The sequence below is a fragment of the Megalopta genalis genome, unplaced genomic scaffold (genome assembly GCF_051020955.1).
Source record: "Megalopta genalis isolate 19385.01 unplaced genomic scaffold, iyMegGena1_principal scaffold0063, whole genome shotgun sequence".
Classification (NCBI taxonomy): domain Eukaryota; kingdom Metazoa; phylum Arthropoda; class Insecta; order Hymenoptera; family Halictidae; genus Megalopta; species Megalopta genalis.
Genome location: NW_027476132.1, coordinates 889,715 through 916,780, shown reverse-complemented (window position 1 = coordinate 916,780; position 27,066 = coordinate 889,715). Strand labels below are relative to the sequence as shown.

General features: G+C 39.2%; 1 protein-coding gene across 1 annotated transcript; it reads left to right on the top strand.

Annotated features, from left to right (window-relative positions):
* Nucleotides 1-4,212: 4,212 nt before the first annotated feature.
* Nucleotides 4,213-27,008, top strand: LOC143261730 (uncharacterized). Its single transcript, XM_076527958.1, has 3 exons — nt 4,213-4,308; nt 5,416-6,108; nt 26,954-27,008. The coding sequence occupies exons 1-3, from the start codon at nt 4,301-4,303 to the stop codon at nt 27,006-27,008; spliced, it is 756 nt and encodes a 251-aa protein (XP_076384073.1). The 5' UTR covers nt 4,213-4,300.
* Nucleotides 27,009-27,066: the final 58 nt, after the last annotated feature.

The window sequence follows — 27,066 nt, the reverse complement described above, 5'->3', positions numbered from 1 at the left end:
TTAATCAGTGAGGTATGTAAACACTTTTACAATACAATTCGAAAAGTCGTCGACTAGAACAACCGTGCCTGGGTTAAAGATTCGTTCTCGATGATCGCAAAGGATCGCATCTTAATGTCGATATTTACATCGATTTTTAAGTGAAAAAGAAAGAACTTTTATCATTAAATATATATATAATAATATAATGCGTGCCATAAACTCGAGGACCGGTCGTAAAAGTATCAAAGTCGAGATCCTGGGTCTGGCCCCTTGAAAGTCCTTATAATTTTACAACCGGTCCTAAGAACCGACCGTTCATGTCACGTATTTGGGTATGCTAGAATTTCTGATTTTAATTTCTGCTTGCCCCTTCCCCCATCGGACAATGTTCTGCCCATCATCAGCACGGCATTCTAGTCTATTGATTACGGGTGAATAATGGTGGGGGAGATTAACCAAGAAATTCTTATTTGTATTCTCTTCGATCGTGAATGGCCGTAACGGTACCTTAAGGGGTGAACGTTTCCTCTGCCCAATCCGCTGGAAGGTCCGCGGACTGTACGCATTCTTGTAAATGAACAAGAAAACAATGTACGCAACAATCTACGTTTTCTTGGCTAATGACCGTGCCCGGCCGCTCGGTCTCCCGTGCAATTTACCGTACGGTGCAGTAAATCCACCCTAATTGACGCTCAGATTGTGCACGAATTCTGTTTACACAGCTATACATATATCGATTTACCAGTGAAATTCATGATGTTCGAAATAAAAATCGAGCCGTCGAAAAACTTTCGGTGTTGTTAATTATAATTGTTCAATATTATTGATAATCATATTTTATCGATTTATAATAGTAAATACTATAAATTATAACAATAGTAAATTCTAGCCGGACTACATAGCTTATGTGTTAATTTTATAGTAATTAATACGAATGTTAATTTCAGCAATGCTAATGCGAAAATTGACAGCAATTTCAATTTCGATGATATTAAATAATATGTTATTAAGGAATTTTCAATAAAAACAAAATGTCGAAGAAATTTCAGAATTGTTGTATACTGTTGATAATCAAATTTGATAAATTTATATTGTCAATTGATTATACAAAAGATTAAAATATACACGCGAATATTTACGCTAATTTCACGCTCAAAATTCTATATATGTAAATAACAATTTCAATCGCCTCTCACTTCTCATTCATCATCCGATCATCGAATACATTGATTTTCACTGCTCACGCATCATTCGATTCCGCAGTTATACCAATTATACAATTTTAATAAAAATAACCCCGAAAATATTAAATAAATAATTAAAAATTATTTCAATTATTTTTTTCATTCTTGATACATTAAATACATATCTTTCTTATTATTAAATAAATGAATTTCCTTATATATCAAGTATGGAATTGTTATGTGTACAGTAAATTCTCCCTAATTGATGCTCAGCCTTAGAAACAAAAATGGACAATTTGGGAAGAGGAGATACAATTATTCGAGCTTTGCGGTTCGTTTTTATAGTTAACGATTGCCACCAACTATAAAAACGAGCCGCGAGGCAACGAAAGCATTCTTTTTGAAAGAAAATTGCTGCTATATTTTTAGACATAATCATTTCAAATTTATATTTATTTATATGTAAAATAAAATTTGTATTCTAAAGATTTCTATAGAATTTCCAATGAAATAATCATCAATTATTAATTAATAGATAATGAAACAAAAATTGAGACAATCTTCAACGAAAAATTTTAATTCTGACCAACGATGCCCTAAAATATTGGTAGCGAAATATATTTCTTGAAATGAGGGACTCGACGAAAACTCGCCTGCGACTCGACTTTTGGTGAACAGATGCGGACGATATATAATACTGTAAAATACTAAAATGTATAAGGGAGAGTAACGTTTTCACGAAAATACTGCTTCCCACGGATAGATCGATATTGTCTACAATTCATCATCGGGAGGACAAGCGCAATACAAATTGAATCATTCGGAAATCTTAATCGTTTCTCATTGGTTTATTTTGAAAATGGTGTTTTTTTTATTTTAAAAAATTTAATTTATTATTTGTATAATATTAATAATTATAATTATACATTTATTATTTAGATAACGATAAGTTATGTACATTCTAAAAATTTCACTGAAATCGGTTGACCTTCGTACGAGCTGTAAATAATTAATGATCGCAAAAATCGCACTTTTTATCAAGAAGTGTGAGAAATTTGCAATTTTTACAATCTTTTAACGTTTGTAACTTACCATTGCGTTAAACGATTTCAATGAAATTTTCAGCATGCGTATAACTTACCGAGATCAACAAGACGCATTTTTTACATTTTCGTTAGATTTCATAATATAAACATCCTTTTTTATTTTTAAATAATTAACCTTCATATTTCAAAAGAAGTATTCGAAATTTATAGATTTTATCATTATTAATAAATATAATTAACTAATGATATATATTGAAATTATTTATAAATATTTTATTAAACATTCATTAGTTAAATATCTCGAAGTTCGAAAAATCGGCAAAATCGGCAAAATTAGCCTAAAAGTGATCAAAAATAGCTTCTTCAGATAAGAAAGTTAAACAACGAGAGACTTTTACTTTGTTTTGTCATTCCAAGCATGTAATAGCAAAATTGTAACATTGTCTATTATACAGGTCCCTCTATGATCTAAAAAAAAATTCAAATCGTCTACTCTAATTTTAAAAAAGTTAAAATTGCGCCTTGAGAAGTGTTCGAATGTCAGTGGGACTCACTGTATACATATAGCTGATGGCCGGTCTCGGCGACCAAGGGTTGTATTCGCGAGGCATTTTCACGCCCGGCATCTTTTTCGCCGGCATTGTTCGTCCTTGACGAATACGAGTTCTCTGTTCTTCAGCAAGAGCGAAATAAAGAGCCCTCCCAAGCATTGGCGGATTAATGCGTACTGGTGCCCGAGGCGCGATACAAAATTGAAATCCCTAATACGCTATGACACGCTATGACAAATAGAGCGATTATTAAAAAAAGTTTTATTTGAAAATAAAAACTTTATTTATGGCATTGAGAAATTAATTTCAATAACAGCTTTTCTGGACTTTTGCTAGTGCACAGTCGAATCCATGTGTAGATTTCAGCTAGCGACTTGCGTTCATTTGTCGCATATGCATTGCATTTATATCATTTTACTACATGAAATAATATCACGTTGTTCGTTTCAACAGACAGCTGTTATATTATGTATAAAAAAATAAAATACTACTAATTTATCAAATTTAACCAAAGTAATACATGTTTGCTGGCTTTAAATGGACTTACATCATTTTCATAATTAGTCAATTGTAATAATCATTTAATTTCAATTATGAAATTTTAAATATCATTCGAAATATATTTTCTATTAATCCATATAATTTTGTTTATTAATAATTACAATAAATAAAATAGGAGTCTCGTTTCTTATTTTGAACATTAAATATATTTATATATTGTTAAACTTAAAATAAGATATTGTTATTATTTATTTACTCTCTTTATGTGGCGGTGTTTTGAAATAGTCATGATGCACAGGCGTTACATAATGTAATAACTGTTTCATATCCTTATATTTTTCGTATGTAACAGATCTCTCGGCATCGCTATACAAAGATGACATTTGAAAACATTAATTCCACTTGGATATCTCCCGCATCACTATACCTGCAGGAAAATTCTTCATACCATCGAATGCCCCCTTTCATGCTAAACAACTTTTGTAGGAACATGTTTTCGATAACTTCACCCTGTAAATATATCCAATAACAAAGGTACTGTAAATAACCAGGCCCTAATTAGTCCCCGTAGGTTCTGCTTTCCCTTGCAAATCATAATTTTCATCAAGGCTCGGTGCGAGCCTGTTTACGATGGTTCCTTCAATTGACTCATTTCCACTAGCTCGGCCTAATCCGCCGCTGTTCTTTTTCTTTTAATTTAACCGAACGAACCGATCCTTGTAAAATCCGTATGACACGACCGGTCATCGCAGGTACACGTGCTTACCTGATAGCCGGCCGCGGTGGCTAATGATTTTCCACGGGAGACGTTTTCATACCTGGCGCATTTTTTTTCGGGTAGTATCCTCTTGTCATTGTTCGTCTTTGCTGATTAGGACGTTCTGTCCTTTAGCAAGGACAGTATAAATACCCTGCCGATGTCAACGGAAACACTCATTCTGTGATCAGTGCAGCAGTGATCAGTGCGAAGACCTCGGCGAATTTTCTCAGTTAATTTTCCCAGTGAAGTATAGTGAGAATTTCTTAGTGAACTAAAATGGAATGGTACGTACATTTTTGCTATATTCTTCCGCGAACATTCTTCAGTCACTTGTTTTGACTAATGTTTTCCGTGTGTCGGGTATAAGAAAGACAATTTATTTTTACGAATTTAAATATTTATAAATAAAATATATTTTTCATCGAGATATGAGTCAACCTCTATTTTGGCCGGATACGGAGAATTCTCCCTAATTGACGCTCGGATAGTGCACGAAGATGGACAAGTCGGGAAGAGGAGATACGATTATTCAAATTTGTAAATTGAAATCTTGAAAATTAGAAAATTTAAATACTAGATAATTTAAAAAATGTACATTTATATATATAGAAATCGGAGAACTTAAAAATCGTGAATTTGTAAATCAAAGAATTTAGAAATTAAAATGATAAGATTTAGAAAATTTGGGAAGCAGATGATTTAAAAATTTGTAAATTTAAGAGTCGGAAATCTTAAAAAGCGTAAATGCAGAAATCAAACAATTCAGAAATCGAAACGGTAAGAACTAGAACATTTAGAAACCAGTTGATAACAATTAAAATTTCAGAAAACTGAAAAATCGTGAATTTATAAATCAAAGAATTTAGAAATTGAAATCTTAAAAATTTGATCATATAGAAATCAGCTGACTTCGAAATTGTAAATTTATAAATCAGAGAATTTAAAAACCGTCAATTTGATTTGAATTGGAATTGGAATCTTAAAAATCAGAAACTACAGAAACCAGATAATTTCGAAATTATGAATTTAGAAGTATGCGCATTGAAACATCGTGCCATTCGAAACGGATGGATCGAGAAATTGCAAGTTTTTCGGAACGGAAAAATGTGTTTAATCCTGGCGTATAGATATTTCCAATCTATTCGCTTATAAAAACGAGTCGTCTACAAAGTTGTCGATTCACCGATAACTATAAAAACGAGCCGCGAGGCTCGAGTAATCGTGTCTCCTCTTCCCAGATTGTCCATTTCTGTGCGTAATCCGAGCGTCAGTTAGGAAGACATTACTGTATCTCCAAACGTTTCTGGAAACTTGATTCGATTAAAGCTTCCGTCGTTTAATATACCGTTTAATATTACATGCATACTAATTAATTGTTTCTTTTCGTTCAGTTCCAGAACTAATACTGAATCCTGCATTGAGTGGGGCTCCATAGAAGGTGGAGAAATCGAGTTCGAGTCTCTGACGGAGGATACTTTGGAGGGAGCATTACAAGTAATAAGGAAAAGCTTTTTCCCCAACGAGAGCATCTGCAAAGCCGTAAATCTGATATCGGCGCCTTGTAGCGTCAGAGCGCTCGAGGAGCTCTGTGTGGAAATTGCTAAAGGCGGTGTCAGCATTGTTGCAGTCGACGTCAAGACTGGGGAAGTTGTTGGTGTTGTTCTCAATAAAATTAAGATATTGAGAGATCATCCGATGCCGAGAGATCCTGTAACTAACCCGCGACGTCCGTGTGGGCGCCCACCGTTTCGTCGACATCGCCCGGTCCTCTGGCGACCTTGCCAAAAGAGTTGGCTTGAAAGATTCAAGGATAATTGCGTACATCACCGGGCCAGGGGCTACGTAGATTTTCTGATTGCTATACACAGCAAGATAAATTTATTCAAATATTATAATATTGATTGTATTATGGAGTTGATGTTCCTGGCTACGCTGCCGGAGATGCAGCAGCGAAAAATTGGCGAGGGCTTAGTGTCCGTGTCCGTGGAGGTTGCCAATGCGCTGAATAATGGACAGCAAGTGAAAGTACCGATATCTGACACTGGAATTAATAGCGTGATCCATAATTTTCTGAGCATACCGAAGTTAGTGACTGCAATCATGACTTCCAATTACGCGCAGATCATCGCGAGGAGGTGCCGCTTAAAGGTCTTGGAAAGGATTAATTACAGGGGCTTTCGTTATAGTGACGTATCGTTCCGCAAGAGAATAGGGAAGGAGCATCGTGACTTCACTGTTGTAGCCAAGAAAATAAAGAACTAATCGACGGTTCAGAAGATATCGCAATGTCAAGAAAATTATATTTTATTTAGTATTTGCTTGTATTTAACAGGATTTCTATAATTTCGACCGAAATTGTCAATTATTATCTTCGAAATTATCATCTTTGAAATTATTAATTCTGAAATTATCATTTTCGAAATTGTTATCTTCAAAATTGTTATCTTCGACATTGATATCTTCGAAATCATTATCTTCGAAATTACTATCTTCGAAATTATTACCTTCGAAATTATCCCAGAAATTATTCTAGAAATTATTATTTTTAAAATTGTTATCCTAGAAATTACTATCTTTGTAATTGTTATTCTAGAAAGTGTTGTCTCCGAAATTGTTGTCTTTGGAAATATAATTCTCGAAATTATTATCTTTGAAATTATTATCCTTGAAATTATTGTCATTAAAATTATCATCGAAATGATTGAAATAACACCAATTGGCCAAAATATATTCGCTATGCAATCTCGTCGATGTAACACTTATCAATGAAAAGTGTAGAAACAAAACAATGAAATTTATACTTTTCTGCCAGGTTTCTCGTCGTTTCAGCCACTTCATGAAGGAACGGAGATCAGGCACTCGCGATCGGGCACTAATACTAAATAATCCAAACGGCGCGAAAGCGAAGATTTCACCCTTTGAAATGTATCTAAGAACACCATTCTACAGTTTTTTTTGTTAACAAAGTTACGGTATTTTGAATTTCAGAATTTCATTCGGAAGAGAATCCAAGGTGCTATACGATGGCAAACAAAAATCATAGATCAATACTTTCGGGCTCATTCGAAAGGGGAGACTTCGTTCGTTAAAATAATTGTGATTGCGTTTGCCAAACAATTTTTTGAACCACTCAGATCTATGCGAATATGAGAAATCGACAGGACGGAACCATTTTTATTTACAGTGCAGGGTATTAACGAAATAAAATTTATAAAACAGGAGAATTAAGATGCTACGAAACTGGGAAATTGGACTTCTAAAATGAGTAGAAAAACACCACCCTACGATATTTTTTAACGAAGTTATGGTATTCTGAATTTCGAAAAATGTTCGCCTAGAATTCCACGACCTCAGAAATCACATTAATCTTGTATACTTTTTTTCAAAACTGCTATAAATTTGCAACAAAGTATCGCAGATCAACGTTCTTGGATTCGTTGGAAAGGGAATACTTCGTTCCACAGAATCACGGTGATTTCATACGCCGGAGAAACGTTTCGAACTTATCAGAAGCACGCGAATTTGAAAAATGACCAACAAAGTTTCATTTTCGCTTATCGCTCGAGTTCCATCGAACCATTTTTCGTTTCGTGCGATTTATGGTATAGTGCCGGCCGTGCGTAGAGCCAAAAATATTCGCGCTGAGTCGGAAATGTGATTATCATGTTCGCGCGACCTTTACGAAGGCGGCTGGCCACCCCCGGCCGCCGAAATTCAATTGGTCCAGCAAGTTTCGGTTGATCCAGCGAATCAGAATTTGGTGAAATATCGTTGGCGCACTTGTAACAATGACACGGAGTCACTACAGCTTCAGATGATCGCGATTAGGGCAAATTTCGCAGGAGTTAAACGATTACGCTGATTCTGGCTCGTGAGCACGCGTCGCGACGGATAATTTACGATTTTTCGATGATTTTTATGTCGAAATTATGAATGTCGGACAATTTTATTTCATAATTTTAATTGCTCCTGAACAAAAAATTTTCATCCCTTTTTATTTTCTGCACGGTGAAACTGCCCCTTTAACAACGACATCCTGATGTTACCCCTTTTTCTTGTATATTTTGCAAATTTATCAGGTATTAAAATAATGCGTATAATAAAATTTGAACTTTTTATCCCCTTTACCTATTTTCTTTTAGAGCGGAACAGCCCCTTTTTAATTGCGATATGTAGATGTTACCCTATTTTTGTATATGTTATCAAAATTCTCATGACATTAAAAAGCTGTTTATAACATAAATTAAATTTTTCATGCCTTCCTTACTTTCTTCAGGGTGAAACTACCGCCTTAATAACGATGTCTAGATATTACCTATCTCCATGTTTATTTCTAAAATTTTACCGTATATTAATAAAATATTTGCAGTGAAAATTAAATGTTTCATCCCTTTTTATTTTTCGTAGTACGAAACTACCCCCTGAATGAATGTGGTATCTTGTAGATGTTTCCCTCTCTGCATAATTATTTCTACAATTTTATTGGATATTAAGAAATTACTTCCAGCGAAAATTAGATTTTGCACCCCTTTTTATTTTCTTTGAGATAGAACTTCCATATTTTTAAAATTGCACCAGATATTAAAAAAATTTAAGATAAAAATTTAAAGATATTAAAAAATTGAATTTCTTTCCTTCGTTTATATTTTTAAGGGTAAAACTATCCCCTCCTTGCTCGAATGATATATATTCGATATGTACTAAATATTCAAAAATATGTTACAATAAAAATTGAATATGTTGTCATTTAAAACAATGCAGTCATATAATGTAACAAATATAAATTTTCTGTCTCGTGTAGAATTTATTAACGACAGAGTATGCTAATCAACATGACAATGAAAGAAATCGTATTTCAAGGGGTTAATTACGTCGGAGAATCTGTAAAATTTTTTCTCCGAGGAATTTATAAATAGCCCGAGGCTATACGAATATTAAAAACTTTATAATGAAGGGATCGGAATAGTTGAATTTTGTGGAAGGGTAATTATTCCTCAGACGAAGTTTGGTTGTTGACAGGAACAGCGATTCTTCGAACGAAATTTAAAATAAAAATTGAAATATCATAAGAATTTTATATTGTTCAACATTGTTGATAATCATATTTTATCAATTTATAATGGTAAATAATATAAATGATAACAATAGTAAGTTCTAGCCAGACCACATAGCTTATGTTAATTTTATAGCAATTACAATTTGAACGACACCAGTTAATGTTAGATTAATACGAATTTTAATTTCAGCAATGCTAATGCGAAAATTTACAGCAATTTGAATTTCGATGATATTAAATGATATGTTATTAAGGAATTTCAATAAAAGCAAAATGTCGAAGAATTTTCAGAGTTGTTGTATACTGTTGATAATCAAATTTCATCAATTTATATTGTCAATTGATTGTACAAAAAATTAAAATATACACGCGAATATTTACGCTAATTTCACGCACTATATTCTCGACATATGTAAATAACAATCTCAATCGCCTCTCACTTCTCAATCATCAGCCGATCATTGAATACATTGATTTTCACTTCTCTCGCATCATTCGATTCCGCAGTTATATCAATTATACAATTTTAATAAAAATAATCCCGAAAATATTATATAACTAATTAAAAATTGTTTCAATTATTGTTTTCATTCGTGATACACTAAATACGTAGCTTTCTCGTTATTAAATAAATGAATTTCCTTGTATATCAATTATGGAATTTATATACATCCATATTTCGGTTTCGTGAAATACTAAATAGAATTGATTCTCATATTATACAATAATTGAATTTTCGAACGTGATAATTATGGCATGGAACTCTTCGGAATTATAGCTGTGTTTGATTATTGAAGCACATTAGCGAGCCGAGAGATGACCAAGCAATATTAATTATGATTTCGAAAGTTTTCTTTTCGAAAGAAAATTACTGCTATATTTTTAGACACAATTTTTTTAACTTTATATTTATGTATATATGTACAAGAAAACTTTAATTCTGAAGATTTCTACTTAATTACCAATGAAATAATTATCAATTATGAATGATTTGAAAATTAAATAAACATTGAGACAATCTTTAACAAAAATGTACGTGTACATATCCATTTATTACTAATGATTTTATTCTCCACGATCTTCATGAAACTTCTTTGAAAATAGGTTTTAATAATTATTTCATATAAGTTCGTAACTAAAATAAATATTATAATTAAAATAAATATATTTATTTATGGAAAATGTTTTCTGTTCTTGATTTTCACGTAACTTCAACCAATGTAATATTTAATTATCATTACACATAAATTCAATTTAAATGAATGTTGAAATAATCGTAAGAATAATACGCGGTTGTATTTGTTTATAGAAGGTGATTTTCTCTCGTTAATTTTCATCGAACTGCAGAGGAAATAATAATAATAATAATTATTATTATGAACAAATTTCATTAAAATGGTTCCCAATTATTAAAAGGAGAATACGTTCGATAATGAATTTCTCCTGACGAATTGCACAGAGATTATTACAACAACAAATGTATATTTTATATAGACATGTAAAATCAGTGGCCTAATCGAAGCTTATCAAACATTCACGAAACCAGTACGAAATAATCCTTGCGCTGATAGCTGGCTCATTATCAATCCATCAAATCCATAATCCCCTATGCAACAAATACGACGTGAACTCGAAAGTCGATCATTCTCTTTCTCGTCGATCAATACCGTTGAGAGTTTCGCAAAATTTTCCGCGAAAATCTCGCATCAAACATAATTCCGCTATTCGAGTTTAGTTAAATGTGAATTCGAGCCGAATGATTTCGCACGATCCATCAAATGATAAATGTCGTCGACTGTAGAAATACTATACATTAAAAAATCACAGCAGAAGCTCAATGATTGTAAGAATCGTTGTAATACATGGCAGAATTCCGATACATGCAAAATACAATTAAGAAGAAAATGATAGAAATATTAGAAACTTGACGAAATACAATAATCAAATATAAAGATAGTAAAATGTAGAAACTATATAAATTCAGTAATCAAATGTAGATATATTCAAATATGGATACTATTTATTATATATTACTATATATATATATTATATTTATTATATTATTATATTATAATATAGATTATTAATATACAACAAATATAAAATTTACTGAATTTTTGAATTCATGTAGCTTCTACATTTTAGTATTTTTATATTTGGCTATATGTATAAACAATATAAATAGAGCATACGTAATAAATAAAGAAATATTAAAAATATAAAAACTGCACGAATGTAATAATCAAATATAGAAATACTAAAGCCATAGAAACCACTAAAATGCAACTGGCGAATATAGAAACACTAAAATATAGAAACTACGTAAATGGAATAGTCAAATACACAAGAACTAAAAATTTAAAAATTATGAAAGATGCAAAATAGGGGAAAACTATAAAAAAAGACCGGTGTAAGTTGTGATTACGAAAAATATAGAGTCTACAGAAAATGCAATAGTCAAATATACAAGTACTAGAAATTTAAAAATTGTAAGATATGTAAACTGGGGGAAAACTATAAAAAATACCCGCTGTAAATCGTGGTAGTACTAATATAAATGACAAATAAAATTAATAACTAATTACCAATGATCAAATATAGAAATACCAAAAATTTTAGAAAGTGTAGAAGATATAAAATAGGCGGGGAATATAACAAACAATATTATAAATGATAAAATTTTCGTTATCATCATTTTACACTTTTAAACATTACACGAAGCAAAATTGTGTAACTTAACAAAAAAAAAATTATTGTGTGTGTATTATACTATTTTCTATATTTAATATACATATAATTGGGTTGATGGTTTTAATCAATCATCTTCTCCTAATAGCATGTAATTACAGTCGCATTACAATATTCATCATACTCCAATCACAATCACAAATGGCGAGTTCTAATTACATTACAGCCAATATCGTATAATATTATATGTACATAGTCACCTTGTCACCGTCCACTCACCACAAACCACATCCAGTCTCTCACGAAATCAATATTAGCTTATAAGAAATTTATATTTCGACAACAGGAAACAATAATACCTCTCATCATATTAGTTTATGTCAATTTAACAGCAATTTGAATTTTAACGACACTAATTAATGTTAGGATAATATGAATTTTAAGTTCGAGAATATAATATTTTAATATATATAATAACATATATAATAATAATTTAATAATATTTTTTGTAGAGAACTTCAACTCTCATGATATTAAATAATATTTTTTGTTCAGGTATTAAAGCTCCAATAATATTGAACGGAATTATAATAACATCGATACGAATTTTATATTAAATTTATGGGATATATGATGCTCAATGTTATATTTTCATATGATATTGTTTAAAATTGTCTCATATTGTTCTTTTTAACAATGTTTGTTATATGACGTACAATGATTATTTATTGATATCACATTTATGAGGAATTTAGATATCAATAATTACTATCGCATAAATAACGATAACTAGATTGTTGCATCATTAAAATATTTGAATAATACAACGAGGAACTCAAATTTCCATGATTTTAAATAATGTTTAATTTATTAGGAATTCCAGGATCAATAACATTATACACAATGTAATCGTACTAAACCATTCTTATTAGGTTAATGCATAATTTAATACGGTGATAATGTATTAAATGCTGCAGCAATAAAAAAATATAAAAAATGTAAATTTGATAATATTATTAATTATATATATTTTATATATAAATATATATATATATAATTAATAAAATATTATTAAATTAACATTTTTTATATTTTATAATATATAATTATAATTATGTATATATATATATATATAATTATACTATATAATATACAATATAATAATTTAGTATAATATACAGTATAATATATATATGGTATATATATATATATATATATATATATATATATATATATACATTATACTTTTTTTTTTTTTTTTTTTTTTTTTTTAACATGGGGGAAATCTGCAGGTCAGACACCCCCGCTCCGCCCGAAGGGTGGAGGGGGGGTAGTGCGGGGTTCGACCCGCTAAAACCCCCACGGCGGCCTAGGGCGCTGGCGATTAACGGGGGAGCCACGGGAACTCTTCAAGAACACGACCGCAGCTCCCCCTCGCCTGGCCGGCCACCAGGATGGAGCGGTGGCCGGCCGCGTCCCGGGGGGAGATTAATCCTCCCCCCCATGAATCATCTTGATTCGGCGGTGCGGGGGACCGCACCCCACACCGCCTCTTCACGACGGCCGCACCAGCGGCCGTCGGGGGCGACGGTTTTGTCGCCCCCACTTTAAAATAGGGCATCCTCGGTTGGCGGGCGGCGGGCAATTAAACCGGCATGGTCCGGTACACCCGCCGCCCGCCTAGTATCAGCTACTCGGGGGGGGGGGCTCTAGGCGTGGGCGCACACGCCGCACCCCCCGCTCACGGCGACCCCGCTCGGCAGCCACCTTCTGCAACATTATCTGTTCGCAGAAGGCCATGGCTGCCGCCCATTTTGTCGGGCTCTCCAGCATGGCCCCAACTAAGCTGGAGAGAGCGAGGTCGCCACCAACTTCCCTAGTTAGGACTCGGCGCAGCACTGAAAAGGCGGGGCACACCTCCAGTGTATGCTGCGCCGAGTCCTCCTCCGCGCCACAGTGGTGGCACACCGTCGTCGCTTCCCGACCGATGCGACACAGGTAGACACCGAAGCAGCCATGCCCGGTGGATACCTGCGTCGCACGGTAGGAGAGCCTGCCAAACCGCCTCTCCCGCCACGTGGTGAAGTGCGGCAGGAGAGCCCCGGGGACGCGCTCGGCGGCATGGGAACAAAGCTCCGCATGCCACCTGGCGAGCGCTAGTCCCCGGGCCTGGAGCTCGAAGCCCTCGACCGCCTCCTGCTCCGGCGGGTCCCCCCGAGCCCGGCCAGCGATGCATATGCGCCTATAGACATAGGCGCGCATCGCCGCCTGCAGCTCGAAGGGAATTTCTCCCGCCAGAGCAAGCGCCGCCACGGTAGACGTGGTGCGGTACCCCCGTATGAGGCGAAGGGCCATTTGCCTCTGAAGCCGGCGCAACAACAATGTGCTGCGCCGGCTTGCCCTCACGGACGGCGCCCAAATCGGGGCGCCGTATAATACCATTGACCGCACCACGCCTAGGTATAGGCGGCGCACCTATATACATTATACTGTATATTATACTAAATTATTATATCGTGTATTATATAGTATAATTAAATACATTTATACTGTATATCATACTAAAAACTGTACATTATATATAATATAATGTAATACATTAAATACTATTTCTAGTATTTTACATAATTGCCAAAAGCTGAGTAATTAAATTATATTACGTTCGCTATCAGCATAGTTATATTTATTGTATTTATTGCATTAAATACATTGTATCATCTTACGCGACATAATGAAAATGCCGCCAAAGTGAAGGCATCAATTCTCTAAATATCATGCTATGTGCTATAATTTTAAATAATTATATTCAGAACATTAATATGACGTTCTTTATGCTGCGGGCGAACGTGTTAAGCAATGATCCAAACGCCACGGGTTGAAATGACCTCGACGGTCCATAAACCAAAAATAATATTCTTCCTAATTGATCGCATTTTTTAATTCGAATCTTAACCGTTAGAAGCGATACGCAATTTCAATGCGTTCCTTTTAACGCTGCCAAAAACCTGTTCCCAGTCACGTCCCACCAAAATTGATATTCCCCGCCGTCGCCACAAATTTCCAATAAACTCGCCGCACCAACAGCGCCGCCGAAACCGAAGAAGGAAAACTCGATCGACACTCGCGTGTTTCCCGGTAACGAATCGTCGCTTTCGCCACTCCAACCACGAGTGCAAACACTACCTGGCTGCATCACCGACACCTTTAGGTGCTGGATCGGGGTGGGGTGGGGGGTCGTCGTTGGTGTTCGCTAAAGGTTGCCTCTGTGTTGTAAATAAACGGCGCGACCCGATCGTACTGAAGATAGAAGCCAATCATCCAGCAGGATTTCTGGTTTCCTTTAGTTCCGTCCCCCTCCACCGCTTTCTTCCGTACCTTATGGAGCATAGCAGTACTATCCCCCCCCCCAAAAAAAAAATTTGCCGGAAAGCGATATTCGGAGTACGTATAGACTAACGGTCGTAAGACGTTGCCCGCGACCATCGAAACCGTCTTCCGACGGTTAATCCGATACATGGAGTTGCGAAATTTCAGCGACACGGTTGTTTTTATGTTTCTGGTCTCCTGACTTCTGCGAACGGCGGATTACGATCGCCGGATATCCATCTCGGTGGACGTAGAATAAAGCAGACCCGATTTTCTGAAGCTTCGCAGATTATGGTATTCGGAAATAAAAGAATTTCGTAGCTTGCTTTCAAGAGCCTTTTAGAGTGTAACGTACGGAGGATCTTCCCACGAATTTTTTATATTCCCTCCTGAAGGCATACGCCAGGCTGGCGCCAGCCAGCCGGGGATTCATTTGTATATCGCGAGTCGAGTACCTCCGAGAGAGTACGACGACGAACATTTCTGGAGTCGGACCACATAGGATCATCCCCACTACCATTTTTCCACAGAAAAACTGACTATATAAAGGGCCCAAACGCGACCGGGAATTGGGCTAGTTTCGAGTCATTCGTCGACGCGGAAACATTAGTAACATCGAGTTTCAATTCTTCTTCCGCGAAAACTTACTTACAGTTGTAAAACCCAACGCGTAATAATTTAGTTTTTACCAGTTTTCTTTGGTTTCAAGTTTAATCATTTCCACCTCCTGTTTCAAACCAGTAGTTGGTATAACCCACCAAGATATATCTTAACCGCTCGAGGTATATCTTTATTTCTTTTCTAACCCTAATATCAATTTCTCCAAACACCTTATCCTAATTTTAAAGGTAGCTACCCGTGTCGAAATAAACATCGGCTGGTCTACGCACCTCATCCAAAAATTCCAATTACATGCAACCTCCGGCCACCCAAACTGCCTGGCCCTCGGCTCGTAACAAGAGCATGATAAGACGAGTAGTATTGTGGTCATTTAATCCTGAGATAGTAGCGTCTGAAAGCAGAGGAACTTAAATATTTTTGATAAATTATTTTCGTTTAATTTTAAATAGAATCGTACGTGTTTTGATGAAGGGCGAAGAAACGAATCCAACAAGTATAATGATTGAATACTTTCGATTGTTTAACCTCGATATGTTTGCGTTTGAAAGTTGATTACTTAATGTTTCGGACACGATATTGTTACAAGAATTATATCTCTTTTTTAATGTTTATGATAATATTGTTACGGCGACTTGTCCAAATCAAGTGGCTGTAATGTGAAACAGCCCTGTTGTGAACACCTCCTTAAAGAATAATAGAAGAGAGGGGTTGCCACGGAGGTGTGTTATCAACGGACAATCGAAGAGTCGGGATCGGACCGTCGAGCGGTCCAAAGATCTCAAACATAATTGAATTGAGTTGTATTATAGTTTATGTACTTTATTGTAAATAAAATGCCGCGACGCGAAAGAAATGCAGTAATTCGCAACAATATTATTGAATCAATTGTTTTCTCATATAATAAAGCACTCCTTAAAGTAAGTAGAAACATAAATTTTGTTTATTTATTGCACATGTCCTTTTGTATAATAAGCGATAAACAAGATAGTGACGAAATTTAACGTCACAAAAATAATCGGACAGTCCGTAGGTATAGGTGAACTAGTTTTTATCGATGGTATTATGGATAAAATGAAATATTTGGACATTTTTTAAAGAAAATTTAATTACAAGTGTTATAAATATGGGTGTACGTACAGTTTTAAGTTTTATTAGGACAGTGATCCTAAACACAAGGTCAGAATTGTACAGGAATATTTGTTAAACAATTGTCCAAAAGTACTGCATCCTTCTCCTCAATCGCCTGATTTAAATCCAATTAAAAATTTATGGGATCAACTGGACCACAAAATTCGTACAATACTTACAAAGACAACAACAAAGATAAAACAACGTTTGTTAGACGAATGGAAACGAATTTCGTCGGATTATTTAAATAAAGTCATCTGTAACATGCCCAAGCGATTACATGAAGTAATAAAACAAAAGGGTCAACCGACAAAATATTAATATTATGATAACGTGATTAAAAAGATTTTCATTTTATATAAAATTAATGTAATTCATTCACTGTCCGAATATTTTTGTGACGTTAAATTTCCTCACAATCTTGTTCATCGCTTATTATACAAAAGAACATGTGCAATAAATAAACAAAATTTATGTTTCTACTTACTTTGTATGAGAAAACAATTGATTCAATAATACTATCATAAACAATAAAAAGGAGCAATTGTTCTTGTATCAATATCGTGTCCGAATATTAATGCGAGTCACTGTATATATTCATTATACTCGTTGCATTTGTCTTTCGATGCTCTACAAGAATATCGGTAACAATATACAGAGTGTTGTATAAAAGTGTGCTGGAAACAGGAGTAGTCCTCAGGAGTAGTATCTTTTTTTCAGATACAAATATCAAGCGGATTACGAAAAAAAACCGAAAAAATGGACGTCGGATCTGTTGTACATACGAAAACCACACAATGGAGCGATAGAAAAAGACATATCCCTAGTTAACAATACATATGTAACAATAATTTAAACAATATTTATAATTGATTATGTTTTTCTTATTACATTGTCTATAATCATATTGTTCATAACTGATAATATTCTTTATTACTACTTTAGACAATATATTTGTACTACGTGACCTATAATATTATTTAAAAAAAATTGGTTAAGTAAACATTTTTATCACAATTAAATACAAAAATTACTTAACACGAAGATCGTCGTATGAAATTTTATATTCCAATCATATAATTGTAGTAAAAAATCGTAGGCAAATATTGTAGCTAAAATAGAAAAATATTGACATCCACAAAAAATAAGTACTTGGTCAATGAAAATATATAAAGTAAAATGTACAACTAAAATGTTTAGAATAAAATGTTCAAACAAACTGTTCGATAAACATGCTTAAAATAAAATGTTCAAGTAAAATGTGTAAAATAAAGTATTCACAACCAATATGTTTAAAATGAAGTGTTCAAAATAAAATGTTCAACTAAAATTAACATCTACGAAAAATAAGTTCGAAACAATGCTTGTGTACGTCGATAGCGTCTGGTGTCGCATTTCGTATCGACAGCGCATTCAAATTCAGGAAACCTCGAAAACATGAAAACACCGATTTTCATAAAAGTCGCACGAAGTTGTGGATTGTGGCCAACTCTTTGAGCGAAAAGTGCGACGTGTGGCGTCGGGTGTCATCTGTCGAAGGAACGTGCAAACGTCGGAATACAAAAATTCTCCCCTCCACACTCTCGCCGATCCCATCGCACACTCTAACCGCCATTTCTGGCGCGGCTCCTATCGGGTCCCTTATTTCGTCGACGAAAAAATGGGGAGGTGGGTGAACTGGAAGAATGCAGTCTCAAGCCTCCGCGACCTAACCCAGTGAAATGAATTGGAGGATCGTGCCCCGACCGTGAAAATCGACGCCAGAAAAATATTTTCCTGGCCTTCGTGCTCCGGGCAACGAACGATGCCGATCTTTTGCGTAAGCCGCTTCCAGATATCTCGCAGAGTCGCTGAGATCGCTCGGTCCCCGAAAAATTCCGTTGGAAAAGTCGTTCGCCCATCGATAGCAAAGATTTCTCGCAGACGGAAGTGGTCACGATTTTTTTTCTTGCGGATTTTAGGGTCGAAGGTTTAGGTTAGGTGGACGGGTTTTTATGGAGCTTGGTGGATGGCGTATGAAATGGAGGGTTCGGGGTGTAGTGAAAAAAAAAGATTGCAAATTGAATTGATATTTTATATTGCTAGTAATAATAAAATTTTTTATTTCATTAAAAAATCATTCAAATAATTCGACAAATTATTTATTTATTATTGCAAATGATAAAAAAAATATTTATTATGCAAATAAAATGTTATTTTTCATTTGGGTTTTAGAGAGGGACGAAAAGATTTAGAATACTATTTGCGCTGATATACATATGTATACTTAGTGAATAAATTTAGGATAATGTAAATTAAAGGGTTGGAACTTGAGTTCCAATATATCAATTACTAAAGAATTGAATTTGTATTACAAAGTTTCAATTATTTAAATCTCAAAATTTTAATTTTTTTAATTTTAATTTAAATATTAAGTTACACTTCTGCTTATGTCTACATGCTCCTATGTATTCAATAAATAGATTTTGGCTAGATTTTCTTTCTAATGTAAATTAAGGGTTGTTGACCAAGGTGATAATTACTGAAGGGGTGAATTCGGAGTGCATAGTTAATATTTAAAATAATTTCGAAATATTGATGAGTATTGATTTATTTTTGTCAATAGATTTAAGCTAGAACTCCATTTCCTTATAAATTTAAAGGTCCAGGGTTAATGACTGACGTGTATTAGTTACTGCTGAAGTAAATTTGGGGTGTAAGGTGAGTATTTTAAATTACTGTGAAATATTCACGAATGCTGATTTCAGTCAATAAAGGTCCGGCTTCCCTTTTCGATGTGAATGGAATGGTCGAGGGTTAATGACCGATTGATCGTGGGCAAAGTGAACATTTACAATCATTCCGGAATATTTCTGCATGCCGACGTATTTTTATAAAATCGACTTAGACCAGGTTTGCTAATACATTTCTATTAAATACGTTAAATAAATTTAAGTTAGCTTTCCTTTATTTTCTGAATCAGGGCGCCGAGGCTTGATGATAAAGATATCAACTATTGAAAGGGTGATTTTGAGGTGCAAAATTGACAGTTAAGATTATTCTAAGACACTCCCTGCGCTCTGATAATATTTTCTTGTCTACACGTATTCTGTAAGCAAGGGTTCGAGGTTCCCCTCTTGTACACAAGTTACCCAAAGGGGTGAGTTTGGGGTGCAAAGTTGGCAGTTTGTATTATTTTGGAAAGTTTGTTGATACTAATATTATTTATGTCATGTAAATTTCGGCTGGGTTCTCCTCTTTTTAATGTAAATCAGCTGGTTGCGGGGCGGTGTTGTACATCTAATTTACAGTAGGGACGAATTTTGGGGTGGAAAATTCACATAATTTTCGGAAGCTCGCAGATACTTACATATCTTTATTATGTAAGTTCATGTTGTACTTCCCTTTTAATATAAATCGGGGGATTGAGGGTTGAAGCTTCAAATGTTGATTGCCGAAAGGGTGAATTAGGGGTAGAAAGACATTTCAAACATTTTAGACGAATGATTCATTTCAAACATTTAATTGTAAACATTTTAGTTGTGTGTGTGTGTGTGTGTGTGTGTGTGTGTGTGTGATTATTTTAGATGATCATTTTAGTTAAACATTTTAGTGAAACATTTTATTTGAAACGCTTAAATAGAATGTCCTTTTGAAATGAATTTATAAACGCGTCTGAAAATATTATAGAAATTAAAATTTCAGAAAAATTAGAAGTCAGTGATGTTTTTGATGAAGCCGACTTACAATTAGAGAGTTTAATGATCCCTTCGAATGCCCGAAATATCTCTCTTAAGATGGAATTTTGCGGATCGGCATAATGGCTGATCTAATTTCACCGAATTACTCGCGCGACGGATTCTGGGACGATATGGGATTACCAAATCGCGTAATAACCTAATATTTCACCAGACTTCCCTCATCAGCGGGGCGACGTCGGGGTGTCGATGGGGCGGCGGAAAGGCCGAGAACAATGTACCTGTGGTCTGATAGTGTCTCGACCTCCTCCGCCACCCTCCACCCCGTAATACGGCGCGTGGCGGGGGGCGTTGCCCATGAAAGGTCAACGATGGACCCCCCATTGTGCCGCACGCACGTATGGACCGAGCCCGTGTTTAAAAGACGGAGCTCGAGTCCCGCCGCCCAATCAAGCACCTCCCGGCCCCTCGGGTTTGTCCCGGGGGAACCCCAAGCCGGCGACTTGGCGTTGAAGTCCCCCAGGACCAGCACCGGACGGGGCTGGCAGCGGGAGACGCATCTCCCCACCCCGTCCAGATACTGCTCGAACTCCCCGAGGGACCACCTTGGAGGTGCGTAGATCGCCACAACCGCGGTGCCGCCCCAGTCAACGGCCAGGTATCCCCGGCCGCGCTCGATAACGGAGCACGCCGGGGACCCCGGCCGGCCTGCCCATATTATAACGGCGGAGCCGCTCAGGTCCCCCATCCAATGTGGATGGTCGGGAATCCTGTACGGCTCCGCCGCTACGGCCAACCCGGCACCCCGCTCGGCCAGGAATTGCACCAGAAGGTCCTGTGCCCTGGCCGAGCGGTTCAGGTTGGCCTGTATTATAGGGCCCTTGGGCCCCATTATGGGCAGGCCTCTACATCCATCGCCGCCGCGGGAGCGGTGGCGTCTGGGGCCTCTTTGGCAGTATCCGCCCCCGCGGGCGCGATGGTGACACCTTTTGGTGCCACCTTCGGCTTAGTTGCCACGGTGGCCGCCGCCTTGGCCACCGCGGTTTTCCTCCCCTTGCTTCCCCTGCCGCGTTTCGCGCTGGCAGGGCACGCCCGGCTACCGAGGCGGTGGCCGGCCGGCTTGCCTGCTCCCGCACAGAGCGGGCAGTTAGGCTTCGCCGTGCAGCCAGCCACCTTGTGGTCCAGACTGCCGCATCCGAAGCAGCATTCGGACCGGTCCTCGGCCGCAGTGCATCGCTGCCTAGTGTGGCCTAGGCCAAGGCAGCGATAGCACTGCAGGGGCCGGGCGCTGAGTGCCTCGACCGTCGCCTGGGTCCAGCCCACAGTAAGCCTTCCCGCAACCGCCACTTTGCGTGCAGCCGCAGCAGGGCACTGGACCCAAAGGGTGCCAAGTCCCGAGGGGGAAGACCGGATTTCGCCGGTCCTCACCTGCCCCTCGTCGCACCCTCCCACACGGGCAACTGCCGCGGCTACCTCAGCCGGCGTGGTCGAATCGACCAGGCCGCGCACCCTAAGGTCGGTCTTCTTTACCGGGCGCGCGACCTTCACGCCGGTGCCTGCCAGCGCTTCGGCCACTTTCGTGGCAAGGGCGGTGGCTTTGGCAGCCCCGTCGGCGCCGGGGATCTCTAAAATTAGAGCCCCCGTCACCGCCCTCCTCGGCTTCATCGAGACAATGCCAATCTCTGCCAGGTCAACTTTTGACCTGGCAGTGGCCATTGCCTCGGCATACGTCATAGCCCCGCCGGCCGGTACCGTTATCGTGACGGCAGCCGTGCGGGGCGGACGCGGCGGCAGGGGAGCCCTCTTGGGGGCAGCCGGTGCCACCCGTTTCGCCGCCCTCCCGTTCGAAGAGGCCTTGGCAGCCGCCGCAGGTTTAACTGCGGCAGCCGCCTTTTTGGCCTTTCGGCCAACAACCTTCGACCACACCTCAGTTGGAGGTGCGGTGGAGGGCGGCGCAACAGCAGAGGCAGCCCTCTGCTGTGGGGGCTGCATCTGTGCCGCCTTAGCGGCCGCAGCCCCTCCTCTATTGCCACCCTTTTTCCCCCCTTTCCTGTCTATCGACAGGCTGGGGGTGGATGGCACGGGTGGCACCGACCGCGGATCCTGCACCCGCGGGATCAGCTCCCTCCTGAACGATGCCAGCTTGGCATCGATCAGGGAGCCGATCTGTGCCAGCAAATTTGCTGGCACCGCTGCGGACGCCGGCAAGGGCTTCCCTCGCCCAGGGCGTTGGGGCCCTCGGGCGCCGGCGCTCAACAGCGGCCCTGTGCCCCCCCTCAGGGGCCGGCGGCGGAGGCATCTCGACTGCTGCCGGCCTCGTTTCCACCGCCTGACGGAGTCGGGCCACCTCGGTCCGCAACTCCGCCATCTGCTCCCTAAGGAGAGCGTTTTCCGCTTCTAACAGCCGGGTGGCGTCGGAAGCTGACCTCATTGTCAGCTCCGCAACGCCCGCCCGGCTGTTCAGGGCCGCCGCTTGAAGGATCCGCACCGTGACTGGCCGCAACTCCCTTGTCGCATTAGAGATCTTGGCCACTTCGGCCAGGATCTCCATTATCGACGCCGCTATCTCCCGCGTCGGACGGCTGCGAAGATTCGCAGCGATTTCCACCTCGTTCGGAAGCGGGTCGACCGATCTCCCGGGCTGCGGCCCCGGGGCCACCGGGTCAAAAATTGCCGCGATGAGGCCCCTGTTGGCCTCCGTCAGCTTACGTTTCGCCTCATAGAGGCCAACGTACTGACCAGTAGTCGGCGGTCTTCCCCTCTTCCTCCCTGTTGAGGAGCCAAGGGCGCTCTGCGAAGAGCGGTGAGAGGAGACCGAGTGGTCGGACTCCTCTCCCCCATCGCACTCGCCAAGGTCCACAGCGGATCTCTCTCTGCCGCGTGTTGCGGGAAGTTCCCGCAACACCGACCCATCCATGCGCTCGAGGCGCACGCTAGCCACGCGCGCCTCCTTCTCCCTCTCGTTTCCCCCCACCCCGGTTTTTTTAATTTGTGAACAATCCATAGTTGATCCCACGAGAATGGTCGGAAAAGAGGCCACCCCGGGTAGAGCCGCCATACCCGGGGAAGGCTAATACGCCCGGGGGGTCGCCAGGTACCCCGGGGTTGTCCGCTAACGATTGGTGCACCCACCAACCATAGCTGGCGCTTACTCCAGCTACGCCCTCATCACTGCGCAACACTGCTTGGGGCTAGGGATTTTTTAGAGAGGTTGTCATCCTCGCGGCCCGGCCGGCTAAGGCAAGACCCCCGTTCCTGTAAAACATGACCACAGGTTTACGGTATGTGTCCGACTTTTAGTAGGCCCCTCACCTCAAGCCACTCCAGCTAGGTAGAACCTGCCAGGGAATAAATTCCCCGCTGGCACAGCCTTGAGGATCATTAGGGCACGAAGCCCCCCCACCACGACAAGGTAGCGGACACGGGGGAGTCATGTTTATAATACTGTTAATTAAATTATCAAATAAATAATTTCTTAGTTTTGGTCATTACTTATTTATATCGATAATAATGTTAATATTGCATTTAAATGTTGTGATCAATTTTTCCATATTTACATACTTAGAATTTTGATTAAAATTATTATTAATTTAATAACATCAGTAGAAAAATTTATTTCTAAAATTCTTAAATTATCGAAATTCGATGAAATTTATATTTAAAGTAGCTTCACCTATTTGTTCAACATTAATTACCAGTATATCAATCGAATTCAGTCAAATTCCATTTTATTTAATTGCAGAAGAATCAGAAATAGTTTCTGGACGTATTAGAAGATTATTTGGATGAATTTTTCTAGGTGCATATTTAACAATTATTTCTGTCTTCGATAGTTATTATACTTTTTTAAAATCCTGTTACTAAATAAGTTTGAAAACCGAGATTTCTAATACATTAAAAAAAAGATGTCTGTTAAATGCTGTTTCTAAAGGAATTCCTTCAATCAGGTATTATCGAAATAATTTTCTTCGTTTTTCAGACTCGAATTAAATCACAGAGAGCACGCGGCATTCCAGTGGATGGTAATTAATTAGGCTTTTATTCTGCAGCAAGTACACAGCATTTATAAGCCTCGACAATATTTCGTTATTGCGGACACACGGACGGAGGAGGGTAGTAACAGAGGCGCCGGTGCGCTCGAAACGTGTTTGAAACTAATTTGCTACACTTCAGCTCATTAAAATAATTATTTGACGTAACGGTAATTATGCAACCGTTACAGCTTGATGCTTGCGCTTTTCCCGTGCTGTCGACGCTATCAATCTTCCAATGAAACAAACGTGTCCAATCTTTCTCCGGTTTCAATCAAGTATAAAATTTCATAAAACAAATTTTCATCAGGCAATTAAGTTTTTAAAGCATTCGAAACTTGTTTTCGAATATACCTGTAAATAAGTTCCCAAATAGATGGAGAACATTTCTGTACATAATTTCTAAAATAAATGACGAAAATAGTTTTCTACAATTGTCGAAAAAAATGGAGAAAATAATTTTGCACAATTTACAAAATAAATGTAGAAAATAGTTTTGAATAATTGTCAAAACAAATGAAGAAAATGATGATATATACTTTTTTTTTTTTTCTTTATCGTGGGGGAAATCTGCCGGTCAGACACCCCCGTCCCGCCCGAAGGGCGGGGCGGGAGTAGTGCGGGGTTCTACCCGCTAAAACCCCCACGGCGGCCTAGGGCGCTGGCGATTAACGGGGGAGCCACGGGAACTCTCAAGAACACGACTGCGGCTCCCCCTCGCCTGGCCGGCCACGAGGATGGAGCGGTAGCTGGCCGCGTCCCGGGGGGAGATTGATCCTCCCCCCATGAATCATCTTGATTCGGCGGAGCGGGGGACCGCACCCCACATCGCCTCGTCATGACGGCCGCACCGGCGGCCGTCGGGGGCGACGACTTCTCGTCGCCCCCACTTCTAAAAGGACATCCTCGGTTGGCGGGCGGCGGGCAATTAAACCAGAGATCTGGTACACCCGCCGCCCGCCTATTCTCAGCTGCTCGGGGGGGGGGGCTCTAGGCGTGGGCGCACACGACCGCACCCCCCGCTCGGCAGCCTCCTTCTACAACATTACCTGTTCGCAGAAGGCTATGGCTGCCGCCCATTTTGTCGGGCTCTCCAGCATGGCCCCAACTAAGCTGGAGAGAGCGAGGTCGCGACTAACTTCCCTTCTTAGGACTCGGCGCAGCACTGAAAAGGCGCGGCATACCTCCAGTGTATGCTGCGCCGAGTCCTCCTCCGCGCCACAGTGGTGGCACACCGTCGTCGCTTCCCGACCGATGCGACACAGGTAAACACCGAAGCAGCCATGCCCGGTGAACACCTGCGTCGCACGGTAGGAGAGCCTGCCAAACCGCCTCTTCCGTCACGAGGTGAAGTGTGGCAGGAGAGCCCCTGGGACGCGCTCGCCGGCATGGGAGCAAAGATCCGCATGCCATCTGGCGAGCGCTAATCCCCGAGCCTGGAGCTCGAAGCACTCGACCGCCTCCCGCTCCGGCGGGTAAATGATGATATATACTGTAAGATATTTTAATGATTTTTAACGAATTCTGTACTATTTTATACAATTCTTTACTATTGTAGTATCGTAATTTAGTGGGTACGTTTAGGACGAGGAGGAGTGTTAGGCATAGGAGACCGTAGTTTTAAGTCTTTGTATTTATGGTAGGCAATAGAAGAGAAACTTTGGTGAAGGCCGGGTCAGATGAAAAAAATCCCTTGGCGACGGAGAGCCGGCGGATGCGATTGGCACGTTTTTAGAAAAGGCAGGCATTGTGTCGGAGGAGCGTGTTTGGAGTGGACAGAGAGTGTACGAGAGTCGTCGAGTGAGGAGTGTTGCAAGTTGTAAAATTAAGTGAAGTAGTTGTAATCCTAGTTGAAGGTACGGTACGCGATATTTTCTGTCTTTCACACGTTTAGTCCTTTCCTAATCGATACAGATTCTATATTGTTTAAATATTAGACAATTTCTACATAATTTTGAGGGCTCAGCCGGGATTTGAGGAAAAGGTAGCGTTGAATGATAACAATGATATTGTGACTGTAGGAGTTGAGAGTTGAACTTTAGTTGTTGTGTTGTGCATTGAAAAGCCTTTTAAGATGTCTGAAGGGAAACGATACCGTTGTCGAAGTATCACAAGCAAGCCTATCTGCTGACAAATTAGAGGAAATTCTAACAATGAAGTTAACCGGTTTAAAGGAAGAATTGAAGAGTAGCAAGCTGAGGACGTCGGGAAATAAAAAGCAACTACAAGATCGGCTTAAAGCAGCCATAATGTTGCAAATCGAACATGCCGAAGAGGAAGATGATATTGATGGCAGTGAAGACGAAGAAGAAGGAAGCGATGTGAGACGATGCGTGCGACGGATGCAGGCGTTAACATTCAGGGATGTTGAGGAGTCCATGCGTATATTTAGCGAAGAGTTTGCTAGAGCTATGTGAATGGAGTGAAGTACAAAAAGTTATTTATGCGAAGCGGTTATTGCGTGCATCGGCGAGA

Bases quoted from the DNA above. Each gene is read 5' to 3' on its own strand.
- LOC143261730 (XM_076527958.1), top strand. The intron at 6,109-26,953 runs GTTAGTGACTGC...GTTAACATTCAG, and splicing joins AATTTTCTGAGCATACCGAA to GGATGTTGAGGAGTCCATGC.